This window comes from Euprymna scolopes, chromosome 22 (assembly GCF_053919585.1).
Source record: "Euprymna scolopes isolate OS-2025 chromosome 22, ASM5391958v1, whole genome shotgun sequence".
Lineage (NCBI taxonomy): Eukaryota > Metazoa > Mollusca > Cephalopoda > Sepiida > Sepiolidae > Euprymna > Euprymna scolopes.
The window spans coordinates 35,303,669-35,321,583 of NC_136503.1; the positions used below are offsets into that span (position 1 = coordinate 35,303,669).

General features: G+C 35.2%; 1 protein-coding gene across 1 annotated transcript in view; it reads left to right on the forward strand.

Moving 5' to 3' along the window:
• Positions 1–292: 292 nt before the first annotated feature.
• LOC145243965 (kinetochore-associated protein 1-like) overlaps positions 293–17,915 on the forward strand; it is a 208,545-nt gene continuing 190,922 nt past the window's right edge. Inside the window, exons 1-3 of the mRNA XM_080107095.1 lie at positions 293–394; positions 10,377–10,509; positions 15,146–15,263. Coding sequence (XP_079963221.1) covers positions 10,381–10,509; positions 15,146–15,263 — 247 coding nt within the window. The 5' untranslated portion in view covers positions 293–394; positions 10,377–10,380. The remainder of the gene's footprint in view (positions 395–10,376; positions 10,510–15,145; positions 15,264–17,915) is intronic.

A 17,915-nucleotide genomic window follows, 5' to 3' on the forward strand; every position in this document is an offset into this window, starting at 1 on the left:
GGATTATCTTTCGTAATTTTTGGAAGATATACTCATTTCGACATGACAAATAAGTACGTAATAATGTTTTCAGCTGAAATGCATTGGTTTAAAAGATCACGAATGTAAACAAAACCAATCTACTTGATTAAATTAAAATTATGTGACTAAATCATTACATTTAAAAAATGGATAAAAAAATAAAAAATAAACTCTTAAACGTAAAGAACTGTTTACGAAATAGCTCATTGAGTTACAAGTACGAAATGTATTTCTGATTCCAGCACGGAAAACAAACAAACAAACAAACAAAAAAATCTCGTAACGTGATCTCGTCTCTTCACGAGAATTTACGAGATTTCCTATAAAGCGGGCGGGAAGTTTTAACAACGTCAAAAGTAAACAACAAAAAATCGTAAGATTATTATTATTTTATATTATTCATTTCTCATTTCTTATGCATATTGTATTTGTTTGTATTTTTTCAGAAACTGAAACATTACTTAAAAAGCATCTTTCTCTAAATATAAAAAACTTATGTATTTCTTTTTAAAAGCAAGTGTTTTTCTTTCTTTCAAGTCAACCTTAAAACTTTTAAGTTAAAATGTTCTCTTATGTCAAACTGTTTTGTTATCGTTATTTTAGCTAATCTCTAACATGTAGATCGTCAAATTTTTTTTCTTTAAACTCTTGCATTTTTAACAGTTGTTTGTTTTAAACTTTTTTAAGGAGAGATTCATTCATTTTGTTTTCATACGAGAATTTGGGACGCTAAAATAACAAAGAAAAAGCGACGGTATTTTTTTTTTTTTTTTTTTTACGAGCCCCCCCCCCGTCCCCCTAGCGGTATAAACACTTCAATTTCCCCATGTTAAAAACGGCTTTCGGAATAGACACCCCAACCTCCCCATGGTATGAACGGCTTTGGAGGTTGGGGGGGTATTCCGAAAGCCGTTCTTAACATGGGGAGGTGTGGGTGTTTATACACCAGGGGCAGGTCGTAAAAAAATATCCAAAATTTTTTGTGTATGTATATTTAGCAGCTTTGCATGGTGCTGAATTCAAATTTAAATATGTTAAGGGAAGGCCTTGGCGATTTTTGGGGCAAATGATGGACTTACTCCTTTTTTTTTTTTTTTTTTTTTTTTTTTGCATGTTGCAGAACTCAAATTTACATATGTTAAGGCCTAAAACTGCACAGTGCACACTGCACAGTGCACCGCTTGTTTATTTTCACCAGGATTTGACGTCCCCTGGGGACTTTGTGGGTAAATGAAGAGGAGGGGGCAAATGCTGAACTTCGTCATTTTTTATGCCTCGTTCACTGTGCATGCACAGGGGACCATACATGCTTGTTTTATTGGTATTATTATACAAACACCGTGACAGCGTTAGGGTTAGGATTAGGGTTAGGGTTTAGGGTTAGGGTTAATTCGCTGTCACGGTGTTTGTATAGTTTTACCGTTTTATTTTCTTTCCACCCTAACACTCACTTTTAAAATGACGACTCCTGTTAAAAATAGTGATTGGTAATTAGACTCGTGGTCCCTTCGGTCTGTGTGACTGTGGCATATGTTGCCAACCCTTGTTTTACAGTATATTATTTTTTATTAAATTGTTAGATGAAAAAAAGAATATATATATATATATATATATATTATTATTATTATGAGCGTCCCAAGCATAGTATAAAGACCCCACCCTCCCTACATTAAGAATGGCTTTCGGAATAAACACTCCTAACCTCGAAAGCCGTTGTGAGATATTCTCTCACCTCGGTTTTGTCCTTGGCAGAAGGAAAGAAAACAATCAGAAATCATAACAGGCTCACCTTTTAAACTTCAACATAAATTTTATTAACGCAAAAAGATCCAAGTTGCAAAAGATGTGTCATCTTTAGCTATCTGCCGTGCAGGGCTGGTAACACCCGAAAAGGGTAGTAGTTCATGGTTTATCTTCGCGTTTACATACTCCACGCTGTTCAAAGAATAGTTGCAACAAGTCGATGAGTTAAGTGATGCCTTCCAAGGATGAATGCTGCGAGTCTGGTGGGGTGGTACATGGAATTCACTGTGAATAATTGTCCGAATGGCGGACAAAGAACAGGTCAAAATGTAGACTTTAATTTCGTCTTTGAGAGAATAAGTAATGATGAAAGTCAATCAATTTGCAAAGCACAACAGTGTGCGATGAATATAATATTTCGCCCAACACAAGGACATTGGTATTTGCAAATGATAACATTTCACCTCACATTAGGGCATTAATACGTCTCAATGAGACAAAGGGGTTTTGAGGCTACAAGCCTCGAGTGAGTTTTTGTATGTCCATTTCGACCTGTTGTCATTGTGAGAACTGGCGGCCTAAAATATGAAAAATAGTGCCAAGAATATGCCTCGGCAATTAGTAAGAACAATCAATCTGATAGGTTCAAATAAAATTGTGGGCGGTCAAACTGACTAATGAGGAAACTGCTTATTTCTGCAGAATTTCTTACACTGTTCTTAACATAGTGAAGTGGCGGTGTGCTCTTTAGTTGATCAACTCGTGAGAAGTTGTGACAGCGGTCCCCCAAATGCGCAGCTAGAAATCCAACAATCGTCAAAGGTCACAAAATTACTTCTCAACTCAGGCTGTATAAAAGCAGCCCATCTTCTGCATTTGCATGTGTGCGGTGAGATTTTGCGAGACCACAGCTTATAAAACTGCAGGGGCCATCTTTCTTTCTCGTCCGACCGCGCCTGACACACACACATGGTAAGACTTCTGTTTCCTTAAGACAACATGCCCCCTGATCTCTAGATCACATTTCGTACTCCCTCATCCACTGTGACGGTCGTCTTTCCCTATTTGACCTCCAAGATATCTCATCACCCTCTTGCTGCTCATCACTTTCCACTATCCTGATAGCAAGAATATGTGTCACTACCCCATCTATCGCAATGTTCTTGCTCATATTACTCCCGGTCACGCGTCCTCTGTTCCACTGTGTGGTACATTGTGCCCCTGGGGGCCTCACCCATACTCCATCCCCGAGGTTGATGATCCCTGTTGTCTCAGTCTCCCTGTTTGCTGGAAGAATCCTGGGATGGTTTCAGTAGTATGTGAATATCGACAGGTGTGGAACTGTCTCCTGCACTTGTTCCGATCTAAGTGACATATTGTACCCGCTCATTCAGCTCCAAGTATAGGGCTAGTGCATCCTCACTGTGGCAACATCACATATCTTTTGGAGCTTCACCACTAGGTCCACTTTCTTTACCCAAGCCACCACGTCGCCTTCACTACTGAGTGGCTTTATATTGTTCAGGCTGGTGGCCATAGCTGAAAATAGCTTGATCAACTTGTGAGAAGTCGTGACAGCGGGCCCCCAAACGTGTAGCTAGAAATCTAACAATTGTCAAAAGTCACAAAACTACTTTTCAACTGTATAAAAGCAGCCAATCTTCCCCATTTGCATATGTGCGGTGAGGTTTCACAAGATCACAGCTTATAAAACCGCAGGGGCCATCTTTAATTTCTCTCTTTATTGCCCGACCTCGTTCAACACACACATGTGGTAAGTTTTAACTTAAGACAACAGGGTGTTTATACTACACTGGGTACTCTTGTAAAAAAAATACCAAAAATATAGAATAGTTTAACTCCCCCCCCCCCCCCCCAATAAGAATAGATTTCTAAATGTTATTTCAGTATGATCCGTATTCTGCATAAGTGTTAATATTTACAGTGGATGAATAAAAAAAGAAATTGATATAGATCCCACCCCCAATTTCTAAATGTTGCAGATAAACCGATTTGCCAGTTGAATTGTGGATGCAGGCCCTATCACTTTATTACATACACTTCCGAAAAATTCAATTGTTCCTATTTACTTGCCTCCCCACCAGGACAGAGTTAAACACATGGTCAGTTTTTAATGTGAGAAAAATCCAGCTCCCCAATAAGAACAGTGGCCAAATGAAATTTTCCTCTGGTGACACCTGCTGATCGTGTCTCTGACTGGACCCCAAGAATGTATCCCCCCCCCCCCCCACACCTAAATGATTTTTACTAGTAAAACAAACAGAAACAAATTGCTACTTACAACTATATACTCACTAACAAGAAAAGGTAAACCAACATACATGCACAGTGTCACACTTCCAAATACTCATGTATTACTTAGATAAGTATATTATTCACACTATAAACATTTTGACTTGAGACTGCTCAATTTTCATAACTGAAAATAAATAACTTTTATATGTTTATAAAATTGTTAGATATAAAAATGTTTTGTTATAAAATTGTTTTTTTTTTCTCTCAATTTGTCATTTGCAAACTGGTCATGTTTTTAGTTAGCACTTGCTAACTAGTGATCCTTCTATTTTCTCAATATTTCAGTTATTTTCATTTTATATCTTTTGTTTTCTTTTGTTATAACAACTTTTATACCCAATATATTTGTATATGGCATAATCACATTGACACACTAGTTCTTGTCAGGTCACCGAAGTTAAGCAACGTTGAGCCTGGCTAGTACCAGATGGGTAACCATTTGGGAATTCTAGGTGCTATATGTGCTCTCTGCTCATCTCGACATTGTTTCCACTCGTCCTGAACCTCTACTTGCCACTGGTATGTAACAATATCGACTCAGGATATATGTGGTTGGAGATTGTGCAACTCTTGCCACAAAAATTTCATGTGCAGGCACTCTTAGAGTGGGTATCCATAGACTTGTCAAGACTGAAGGAAGCTACCATGTATACCCAATTTTTATTAAACTAGTGGGGGTGCCCGGCGTTGCTTGGGTATTTGTAGGTGTGTGTTTGGAGGGGAGAGTGGTAGTAGGCAGGCAGGCTCAAACCTGTGACGCAAAGGCAGAAAAGAAATTGAAAGAAAACCTGCCATCCTCCTGCTACGCCATGACGTGACCGGAAGTGTAAAGCATTCAAATTTAGCGATGTCAACCATTATGCCATAACGGATAGCGAAATGAAATCATCCACTTAAGTCTGGCTGTAGGCCAGTTAAGCTTCCAGCTTTCTGCTGTATTTGTTTCCCCACGATGTTGAGGAAAATCAGCTCCCCCCAAAAAGGGGGAACTCTCGCAGTGTCTAAATGAATAGCAATTGTCTGATATGAAGGGTTCCCCCACATTGATCAAAGCTAATTGTCTTCAAGATGTCCCGACCAGGAAGGCCAGGAGCTTTAATTAGTTTTGCTTTTATATGAAAAAGACAAACAAACACTGGAAACTAGGGATTGTTTTAAAACTCTATCAAATAAAAGATAGAGACGATGTCCGTTTGCAAATTGGAGATATTACGATCTAGGAAGTATAAGGAAAGTTCTCTATAAATTTAACCGACGTGAGAATGCTGACGAGAAAAGCCTTTTGCAGACATACACAAATGTTCGTGCCCATTTTGCCTTTTATATAATAGACTAGCAGGGGTACCCGGCGTTGCCCAGATATTTGGAGGTGTGTGTGGTGTTTAATAAAAAAGAACCGGGGGTGGGGGGTAGGATCGAACCCAAAGCCCTGAAGCGAAGTTTGAAAATAAAATCGGCCAGCCAGAATGAGTTACTGAAAGATGTTTGAATTTATTTAAGTAAGAACCAAATTGACAGGTGCATGCCCGGAAGTCGTCGAGCGTTACGACGACGACGACTATTCAGCAAATGAGGTCAATGACCAGGTTTGTTTGTTATAAGCGAAGTAAAAAAAGAAAACAACGTTAAAACTTAAGCGAGGGGGGGGGGTAATCAAAACATCGAAAAAAACCCAAAAAATACTAACGTAAGGCAAACGAACGATGAAAACAGAAAAACGAACACGTGAAAAATGGCTTAAATAAGCCTGTTTCGATATTAAAATTAAAAAAATCGGTGGGTACCCGGGTGTTTTTGAGTGTGTGGTCGGGGGTGGATAAGCGAAGTAAAAAAAAAAAAAAACCAGAAAAACGATCGTTACGTGAAAAATGGCTTAAATGACACTTGTTCAATATTTAAATTTAAAAAAATCGAAAAAAAAAAAAAAAAAAAAGAAGACATCTCACACCACGATTCGAACCCAAAACGTTTAGATAATGAACCAACCGTCTAACTAACTGAGCTAACGCGACGTACATGAAATTTAGTCAGTTTTTCAACTATTTAAAGTAAATCAGGTCATGACGTCATCTGACACATGCGTAGAACCGGTCGTCGTCATGAGAAGACCGTTTTTGTTGCCCCCCCCCACCTCCTGTCGAAAATTGTCGATTTCGGGGTGAAAAAATGAACGTTTTTGGCCAATTTTTCAATATTTTTCGAGCGAAGGATGGGGGTTTCAATATGATACTGAGTTTGTGAATTTTCGTTGTGTCTGTCGAAAGTTTTTAGCAGACACACAAACATACACACATACATACATTTTCGCTTTTATATATATATATATATATATATAGAAGACTAGCGGGGGTCACCCGGCATTACCCGGGTGTTTTGAGGTGTGTGTGGTTTTGGGTAAATCAAAGCAAAAGAAGAATAAAAAATCGTTGCCCGGGTGTTTGTGTCGGGGGGGGGGGTGTAAAATAATTAAAAAAAAGTTTTGGTAGGTAAGTATGAAGGATCGAACCCGAAGCCTTGAGGCGAAATTGGAAAATAAAGTGTGAAAAAAAAAAAATGTGTGACGTTAACCACTGGGCCACCAAGAAATAGTAACGGAAACATGTTTGAATTTATTTAAGTATTAAGAATTGGCAGGTGCCCGTACTTAATGACTTAATAAGGTCAACTTTCACTGCAGGGCAGTATTTTATTTACTGCGGGAAAGCTTTTTCGATTTTAGTTTTTTGTTTCTCCAAGATGTTGGGGGGGGGCCAGCTCCGCATAAAAGGGTATTGTCCAAATTGAATAGCAATTGTCTGATATAAGGAGAAACTCTGCATTGATCAAAGCTAATTGCTTTTGGACATCTTTAACTTCGTTTCGCTTTTTTTTATTATACGAAAAAGCCCAATCCACACGTGGTGATCGAAAAATGTGGAATATTTAGCTTTTCAAACTCGGGCAAATTAGACAGGCGACGCCTGTTGTTAACTTGTAGATATTATCATTTAGACGTGATATAAAAAGTTTTAAGGAGATAGACGACCGATCGCTTCTCGGAAAAAAAGCCTTTCTCAGACATTCATAACAAGCAAACATACATACGCACACACATTTTCGCTCTTATATATATAGACTAGCGTGGGTGCCCAGCGTTACTCGGAAGTTTGGAGGTGTAAAAAAAAAAGTGCTAGTAGGCAGGTAGGCTCGAACCTATGATGCAAAGGCGGAAAAGAAAGTGAAAGTAAAACTGAGATTTTACTACTATGCTATGAGGCGAGAGGAAGTGAAAAGCATTCAAGTTTATCAATGTCAATCAAAAAGTTGACTTGAAATGAACGTTAAGAATCACACAGGTGCAGAAATGAAGGTTGACTGCTGGCCAGTTTCGGCCGTATTTTGTTTTCCCACGATGTTGGGGAAAACAAATCCCCCCCCCCCCAAATGGGGAGCTCTCCAAATAAATAGCAATTGTTTGATATGAAGGGTTTCCCCAACATTCATCAAAGCAAATTGCGTTTCTGGAGGTCACAGCTGGAAAGCCAGGCGGCCTACTTCGCTCTGATTAGTTTTGTTTTTATACGAAAAAGACAAATAAACACGCGAAAGGATGGAATAGGGGGAATTTTATAAAAGTCGATCAAAATAAATGTAGAGACGACGCCCATTCGCAAATCAGAGATATTATAATCTAGGAAGTATATAAAAAGTTCTAAAAAAATATTATAATTTAGGAAGTATATAAAAAGTTCTAAAAAAAATAGTAATGTGGTCAAGAGCCCCCCCCCCCAAAAAAAAGCCTTTCGTGGACATACAAAAACACGCAATGCCATTTTTGCCATGTCGATGTAGTTATTGTCAATATATAAAAAAGATGCCATTGCCTTAGATGTGTTCATTCATTTTCCTCTCTTGTCTAAGTGTGGTGTCATCAGCAAATATAGCCATCTCAAAGATAATTTTATCAAGGAGGTAATTATGAATATCAGGAATAATAAAGGTTGACGGATTGTCCCTTGTAGCACACCTGTATTTATATCATTATTTTGCCATATGACTATGGCGGACAACCTGAATTTTTCGCTTGTCTAAGAAGAGTTTATTTATATTGCATATTTAATTTCCATGAGAAGATCATGCCTTTGAAATTAATTTAAAAAAAAAATTTTTTTTACATGGAGGTAACCACTTATCAAGGCCGGGAAGCCACTCGGGGATAAGGGTTATTGCATGTATAGTAATCAGTGGGATAGTATCGTAGTAATCGTTAATATTGGAGATTTGATAAAGTGTCTTAAGGGGGCGATTCTGTTTTCAGCATGTAGAAATTTAAATATAATGTAAACAAACTTATACAACCTTTTTAAATATCTGGCCCTTGACCACAGTAACCTCTTTTGTATAAATAATATGTCTTGTTTGGGGTGAATAAAAGCATATCCCCTCCTCTCCATTTTTTTCCCCACTTTCCAATCCTATCAACTACTCAAATTCTGTTGACCTGGGCCTGGTACTGATTGTAACCAGAAAGTAAGAGTGTCATTCCAAAAGTAAAGCCTCCTATTTTTTAAATAAAAAAACTAAAACATTGGAAATCTATGAAGACAGTACCATTAAGATGAGTAACCTTTTGTGCTTCAGAACTTATTTTTCTACATAGTTGCCATCATTCTCAATGCACTTTTTTTGATGCCACAGTTGTAAAAATTCAGTGTGCTTTATCACTCACATCTGTTGCCAAGTTGGAAAAGTTCTTCTAGGGGACGGCTACTATACAGCGAGACATGATGGACTATGCAAGTACCTCCACTGGACCATCTGTAAAAAATTAAACATCTAGTGTAGCAGCAAGTCCTGGGAACATCAACCTGAAAGAACAGTTGGAAATGACTTATATACCATACATTACGACCATGTAATCCCTACAGCCACCTACCTTGAAAATGCTGCTGTGAAACCTGACATAGTTATATGGAATAAGTCAGAGAGGGTTGCAACCTTGGTTGAAGTGAGTGTTCCTAATGATGGCGGTCTTAACAGAGCTGAAAGAGAGAAACAGACCAAATACCAAGGTCTCATGTATGATATGAAAAGAAACTGGAACCTAAAGGGGATATCGATCATACCAGTTATCATAGGTGCCACAGGACTTATGAAGAAGAACCTGAAGTCCTACCTAACTAATATTCATGGTGAACCAAGTGCAAAATAGATTCAGACAATTGCACTTAAGGGAACAGCGAGGATACTAAAAAGAGCTCTCGGTTGGTTTCAATAAAAAAGGGGGGCAATGTTGGCAGCTGGTTTGGCTGCCCTATACAATCTTCAAAGGAAGAAAAAAAAAAAAAAAATCAACAAACCTATCTCTTAACTGGGCTGACATCAACTGCATCAACGCTCAACAGGCACTGATGAATGTCGATCAGTTCAATTTTTTCTGCATGAAGTAACTCAATGATACGTTTTTGTTTCTGACGCATGACCATGACCAGGATTGCTTTCTTAGAGTCTCATTGTCATCAATATCTGCAACAGAGGCGAAACTTTCTGGTCATGAATGCATAAGTTTAGTCATAAAAACGCAATTTGCAATCCTTTGATTCATTCAGATGGAATAAAAAAAATAAGAGCTATTACTTTTGGAATGTCCCTTGTATATTCGATGGTGATACATTGTTAGTAGTAAAAAGTTTGTTTATTGAAAGCAATGACAACGCAATATCAGGTTGAAAACATTGATAGAAAATCATACGACGTAAATGTATATAAAATGACAATATTGATAAATTCAATAATTACCAATTACATATTTACCAGCATGTTTTATCAAATGAAAGATGGTACAGATTTAAGAAAAAAAATATATATTGCATTGCATATATATTACATTATTCTTCTGATTCTTTAAGATTTGCTTCATTAGTTTCTTTTTAAATTTTCCATGAAGTTGTATCTCCATTAACAAAGAAAACTGACTGAACCAAAATAAAATTTTATGCGCAACTTTAAGTTGGTCCTACAATGCGTCTAAATGGAAATTCTGCTCAAAATCCACCCAAAATTTTGTATCCACACTGATGGCCGCAGAACAACTGGTTTGCTCCCTACTGAAGAATTCTGTACTAAATTGGCAAATAAGCCCCCACCCTCCGATTTCTTGCATATACATCCATAAGTACACTCTTTGGTATTACTCTCAAATTCTCAATGGTCCATTTATTATCATAAATGCAATGGTTCCAAAGGGATGATAATGTTGTTGGCAATGATCATCTTCTGCAACTACATGACAATTGCTCTGTTTCTGTTTTAAATAGGAGAATGTCATCCTGGGATGTTTTACAATCAGCATTTGGAGGTGATGAAACAGTCAACTTTGGCCCCCGGTGTGAGACGGGTTCTGCTCTCTACCAAGTCACAACTTTTGCTACAGTTTCTTCAAGTGACAAAGTAAGTTTCTGTTTGTTTTTGTTTACATTATTTTATTTCCTATTTTTTTGTTTTATCAAATTTGTAAAGCTTTCTTAAAATTATATTTAAAATATATTTCAGTTAAATCTTGTGTGATTGTGATTGAGAATAAGTGCTTTTGTTTACACATGAATTTGTATTTAAAATATTTTGCGACTAGAATTAGTTGTGTAAATTAATTGTATTTGTGAGATATGGAAATAAATTGAATAAAAATTCTACTGTATAGATCAACAAATAAGTATTTATTGGGTATTTACAGCTAAGCAAGAATTTCTTTAGAATTAAGATTTATTGAAGATTGTGTTACATGTCCAATCCACAATTTCAGCTGGTCTGAAATATGCAAGAAACATAACTCTTTAAAATCTCTCTGAAGTAAGGGAGACAACTTTTGAGACAAAGTTATTTGATCTTCTAATAGTATTTCCTCAATGACATCTGTTTCATCTAACACCTCCTTCAAGCTTTGTGTTATTGCTGTATCCTAACCTGCATTATTGTGATGTGAACCAATCTCCTTGAGGGTCTAGGTATGACCGTGAAAGACATCAAGCAGTGACCCTTAGTTACCATTGCTTCCAGGTCCACTAGTCTTGGAATGGTACTACATGTTATAGCCTGTGGTGCTCTCAAATCAGGCTGTCTGAAGATATGGTCATGATTGCAGCATTCGTCCTGGTTTGGTTGGGCCGACTCTTTTCAACAAGTTCACCACGTCTCGATGATACTGGCTTTCTGGCAAAAACTTGGATCAAACTTTGATGTTATTGATTTTATTTTCTATCCCCTCTGCAAAACTCAATCATGTTCTGCAAAATAAAAATAAAACACATGGACTCTATTTTTATTACTATTTCTTTTGTTTTAATACCATGCGTCGAAGAAAAGATAAAAAAAAAAAGTATTCTAAGAAAGGTGTCTAATGTCGAAAAATTTTCATTTTAAGTAAATAAATATTTGTTTATTTTATAATGAAAATCTCTGTTGTATTGGCTTATAAACATATTTCAATTTAAGTATTTATCAATCTTTTGCTCTGTTAAACATTAAAACTGAATGAAGTATCTTCGCCATTAAACTGTGAGTGGAAGAATTTTAGTTTTAGCTTTTTATAAAACAGTTAAAACCAATAAACGATATTAAAATTTGTATATTTAAAAAAAAAAATCTCTGCGTTGCTTATAAACATATTTAAATCTTAAACAGCGCTTATATCACGGGAACAATTCACTTAACGCGTGCCATGCTTATCACCTGAACATTCAAAGACATCACTGTTGAAGAAAACACGTGGACTCTATTTTTACTATTTCCTTCACTTCAACACCATGGGATAAAGAAAAAAAGAAAAGAATATCCTGATTTTAAACAAATATTTATTTTATAAAAAAAATCTCTGTATTGTATTGGCTTATAAAAATATTTTCAATTTAAAAAAAAATATCACGTGCGACAAGCATATTCTTCCGGAATTTCAAAATAACACTGCAGATAGATAACATGGACTCTTTACTATTTTTTTTCTTCAGTTTAACATCATAGTGAGTAAAAGAAAAAATGCATAAAATCTTGAGGATGGAGTCTATCTCCAAAATATTAATTTCAAGCAAATAAAGATTGGTTTATTTTCATAATATTGCGTTGTAATGTGGCTTACAAACATTTTTTTTTTTCCTATTTTATTTCCAAAAAAAATTTTTTTCTATGAAACAAACCAAACTCTATGAATAAATAAATATTCAATAGTACAAAGAATTTGAAGCATAAAAACCTTTTTCAAAGTTACCAGATTCGGCATTAAATAACTTCAAAAAAAGGTTGATAAATCGTAAAACAACCAACCGACTTCCTTGATCAGTTTCAGTCGAGTCATTGTTTGCCCTCCATCACTGAAATGTATTGTTGGTGCAAATCAAATGTATCCAACACTATTTCCAGTGGAAAAGTATCATCCTACATGATCTACATGTTGATTTCTGTAAGATGAGTCGCAACTGATTTGTATGTCAAACCCAGACCAAACTTCTCTTTACCATTCCAATAGTCTTTTTCTAAAACTTTTTTGTCCCAGTTTGGAAGTGCCACTTTTTGCAACCATGGTGATGGTTGAATTGCTGTTTCATATGTATGTTTTTCTTGTGAGAAGTTTGTCCAGCTGAATGAATAGCATTTATTGATGAACAAACTTTCCAGTTCAATAGAGCTTCAGTTGGTAAACTACTATTAGAGTAATTTGGGTTTGATGTAGCTCTATAACTTCTAAAGAATATCTCTAGGATTTATAGAGTAGTTCTTTCCCCTTTGAATTTTAAAAGTGCTCTCGTAAATGTATCCACAAAACTCAATTTTTTCTTTTGATTGAGGATGAAACGTTGATGTGTGTGTGTATGGTTGATACTATTCTGATTGCAGTAATCTGACAAATTCACTGGAGTGAAAAGAGTACCGTTGCCAGTACCTCTTGTTTCTGGGACTGCAAATTAACTGAAAATTTATTGTAATTTTGAAATCATTTTCTCCAAGATAATGCGGATCACTGGAAAAATAGTAATTTATACTGGAAGGATCTACTTGCAGTAGAAAACATTGGTGCAAATCCAGAGTTCAACTTGATTTAAAAAATAAATAAATAAAACTACAGAAAAATCCAAAAATTTAAAAATTCATGTAAATTATTGTTTTTTAAATATGTATAGAAAATCATATTTTTTTAATGATTTTTAGCAATTTTAATAGTAAATCATAACCATCACAAAGCTTACTTTGCTCGTGGTAGTTCGAATTAAGTTGTCTCCCTTTATTAAACATGGCATATCAAAACCCAACAACTCACTTCCTCATAAAATTAGATTTTCTTAGTTAAAAAAACGAACTACTTGATTAATTTCCAGGATTTTTGGAATATAACATTTTATTTTTGTGATGAGTAAGTATATTATAAAGATTCTTTGTTTGTTTGTTTTTAATTAGGTTGAACTGTATTCTTGCTCTAAAAACATTTTCCATGAATGAGCCTTGAAAAGTCGATGTGATCAAAATGAATCCATAATAGACCAAGGAAAAAGTTTGTCCATCTTTAGGAGTTTTGCTGCTGACTGACATTTTTTCTAGTTATTGCTCAACCATAGCTATGTGCTAATGTTTTCAGTTGGCTAATACTCTGATCTTCTAAATTGTTTTAATACATAATCATATAATTTTAATGGAACAATCTCACATTTTCAAAAATAAAAAATACACACACTGATCTCAGACAATAATTGATGTTGAACAAAAAGGTTGAAGGTTTTTCTCTTTATATACTTCAGGCCATTTTCTACGGTGAAAGTGCAACACTGTCTAATAAGAGATAAAAAACTCTAGGCACATGAATCTTTTGTAAAGTAATTGGCTCTGACAGTTGATATGATACTGAAATAATTTCTGTTTCCACAAAAACTGCTGAAAAAATGGCACTGAATCCTCTTTAAATTTGTTTTGCTTATCCATAAGTCTGGATGAAACATCTACATGTCCGATTTTATCAGCTGAGCAATATCTGATGGAGAAATCATAATCCAACAAACTTTCATGAGAAACACTCATCTAGCTGAAAACACTATCAATAATTTCCCTCACTCTTTATCTCTACCTAAACCTAAATGTAGATTCCATGAACAGTTTCTTTCTTAGAACTGCACACCTGTGGAACTCTCTTCCATCTGCCTGCTTTCTGGCTCATGATATGGTTGTCTTCAAGTCCAACATAAACAAGTTCTTGATGAGCTGTTCCCCTTAAGTAATCCAAAAATGAAATTAAAAATGTTAACAAGAGGTGTATGATCTGTGATCAAAGTAAAATGATGTCTGTATAGCATTTTATGAAATTTTTTGTAGCAAAATAATTATTCCAGTGCTTTCTTCTCTATCTGACTACAGTTTCATTTAGCAGGTGTCAGTTACTATGGCTTTTTGGCTGCCATTGGGGAAAACTGTGAAATGACAGCTTAAACAGTATAATCAGATGCATCAGAATCAACAATAATATTCATAGATGGGTTAATCTTATTAAAAACAATGATACTCAGCAGACCATTTCCATGGTATACCATTTTTTTTTTTTTTTTTTTTTTTTTTTAAGATTGTTGACAGATGCACAAACTTGAAGTTCTAGCAAAAATGCACTAGTTGACTAACCATCCCAAAGAAAGAGCACTGAATTTTGATATTTGTTGTTGCCAGCAGCATTTTTTTTTTTTTTTTTTTTTTTTTTTTTTTTTTTTTGTTATGACTGAAATATTTTATTTTCTGGGTCTTGCTATCTATTATTATTATAATCAAAAATGAATCTCAGATATTTTATGTTCTAAAAAATTCACATTGTGAATGGCAAGCATGCGGTTGTTGGATGCTTGGTCAAAGGAAAAGCGGGTGGGTGAGTGGGGGGGGGCTGAAGATATCTGACCAGAATCCGATCACTCAAGAGATATCCTCTGCATAATGCGTGTTTACAGAACAGAGTAAAGGTGTATGATCATGTCATGATGACCTTCATGAATGATCATTGTTTCTATGAACTGAATATAACTGGGAATTTTGAATTAACATTTTTCTTTTTTGTTTCTAATTCCAGGAGAATGGTCCAGTTCCGTCAGTTGTTTCTGAAATGGTTGGAGATTTATTTTGTGTGGCCATTGATAACAATCTTAGCATCTTCAAGGACAGCCAGTTTGTAGTGAGCTTAAAATTCAGTAAGTGAGCACAAAACTTCCTTCAATGTTTGTATTTGTCCTTATATTAAACTATAAGAATATTCGGGAACGGATAATTTTAATTTCTGGAACAGAACAGTTTTGCACCACTTTTATATGCTCTTACAAAGATTAAAATCAAGATATAATGATATTAATCCTTAATCTAGAATCCTTATTCCAATTTTGATTCATATCCGTTACATAGTTTTGGTTCTAGGAAATGTCTAAAAATTGTCTTATGAAGAGATTGCAATTCTCGGAATGTTGCTTAATTGGTGTCTAATGCAACTCTGAAATATTTTAACTTTCAAATGGGAAGTTGTGTCCATATTATGACCATTAAAACCATTTAAAATACTACTATAAATAAACTAAAATTTGGGAAATATTTATTAATTGATGTCTATTGATAAAAATAATTTCATAATTTGTTACTGGATGTTTCATCCTTTATTTGGGTCTTATATACAACAAACACAAGGAGTGGGGACGAGAGTTTATGTAAGAATGGTTTATCGTTTAAGAATCCATCTTCATGTATTGTCAACTTGCTCCCTAGTTGTGAACTGAACTTCCTTCCCAAATGACATCATTCTCCAGCCAGTTGTCTCTTCTCTATGTTTATTACTGATCTGGCCTTTAAACTTGCCGTCACCACCACCACCACAATAGTAGTAGTAGTTGTTCAGCATTGTTTTACATGTTAGCATGTGTTGGACAGCTTTGAGAAAATTTACTTCCAAATTTATCTCTGGTCAAGTTTCTTTGGAAAGTTTTTTTTCTAAATGAGACAAGTTTCATAGGCTAGATGTTTTTTCTAATGCCAAGCCAGTGATATGATGGGGCCCAATGTTTTCATAAAGATAACATCTTTAGATGCTTTCCCACCAAACCCTTTATCTGCCCTTGTCCTTGAGCAATTAAAAGTACAACCAAACAAAATAACCATTATTTAAAACTAACACACTCGACACTCAATACATGAACCAACCATGAGAACCTTCTTTATATATATGTATATATATATATATATATATATATATATATATAATTAGTCATGAGACAATTCCGATACAATTACCTATATTCCATATTTAATTACTGATTCCGATTCTTTATAAATATCTAAATATTTAACTATAGAATTTAAATTTTTTTATTACCATAAAACAAACTCGGGGGCGAGGTATGATTTTTAGTTTTACTGTTTTTTTAAAATCAATAAATTTTTTTACATTACTACCAACAATGGAAGATTTTGTTTTAAACAAAATTAAATAAAAAAGGCAATTAAAAGAATTGTTTTTAGCATTGAAAAGTATGCATAAATTTTTCCGATACCCTTAAAAGTTCAGATTTTTCCAATTCTGAACAATGCACACACACATTCATCCAAAAGGATGTCCGCACTTGTCATTGTTTCAAAAACCACAAATGTAAGCTAAATTGAATGTAACTGTTTAAACAACCTATACTTCATTAGATTTGCCTTTTATTTCTTTATAATTTTGCTTTTTCATTTGACTTTGAAGCATCCTAGTGTTCACATCAATTTAAAAAATTAACTTCAAATCGAGAAAGCAAAAAGAAACTGCACACAATTGAAAATTGTTATTTAAATATAACTTTAGAACATGAATGTAATATAAATACAACACAATGAATTAGTTAATATTTAGTAGCATAGTTCTTCTGCAATTTGACAGCCTGCAATCTTTTGGGCATTCCTTGAATTAGTCTGCGGCAATACTCTGATGAAAGGGCATCCAACTTCTCTTTAATTTTTGTTCTAAGTTCTTCCAGATTTGAAATTCTATCATTGCATAACTGTTGCTTGATGTAATGCCATACGTTTTCAATAGGATTGAGGTCTAGAGATTATGCAGGCCAATCCAAGCACAAAATATCATGCTCTTCAAGGAACCTTTTGTCATTGCCAGCTGTGTGAATGGGAGCATTATCCTGCATGATAATGGGATTATCATCCAAATTCTGTCCAAAGTAGGGTAGAAAATGCTCAATCAACATATTAATGTACTTGGTTGAATAAATTCAACCTTGCAAGCAAACTATAGACTCTGGACCATTGGCACTAATAACGCTCCACACCAAAACTGAACTTCCACCACTTTGCAGCATTGAAACTGTGCACTTAGGATTAAATTCTTTGTCCTTTTGATGGATGTACTGCCTACCATCACTGCCTAGCCTATTGAACTTGCTTTTGTTACTAAAAGTCACTTTCGACCAATATGAAAAGTCATGATATTCATTGCATCTAAGTCCAGACGGCGCTTTCTGTTCTTTACAACCTTGCAAATTAAATTCCTTCAGTCTGTTCTTAACTGTAGAAACAAGATTACATTGTTGAATTTGGGGAGCGATTTCAAATGTGTTTCTAAGATCTTGATAAAATTGTCTTCCCTGTAAGAAGTAACTCTACGAGCAGGTTTAGGAGCATCACGAACTCTGCCAGTGTTTTGGTGCTTTTGCACAGCCATACATTTTCTCATCATATTTTAATCTGCGGCCAATTTCTCGTTGGATAAACCAGAAAGGTGGAGATTAATGAACTTTTGACGATCACTAAGAGAAAGTCAAGGCATATGGACTAAATGTTATGCTGTATAATCTGGAACAACAACAATT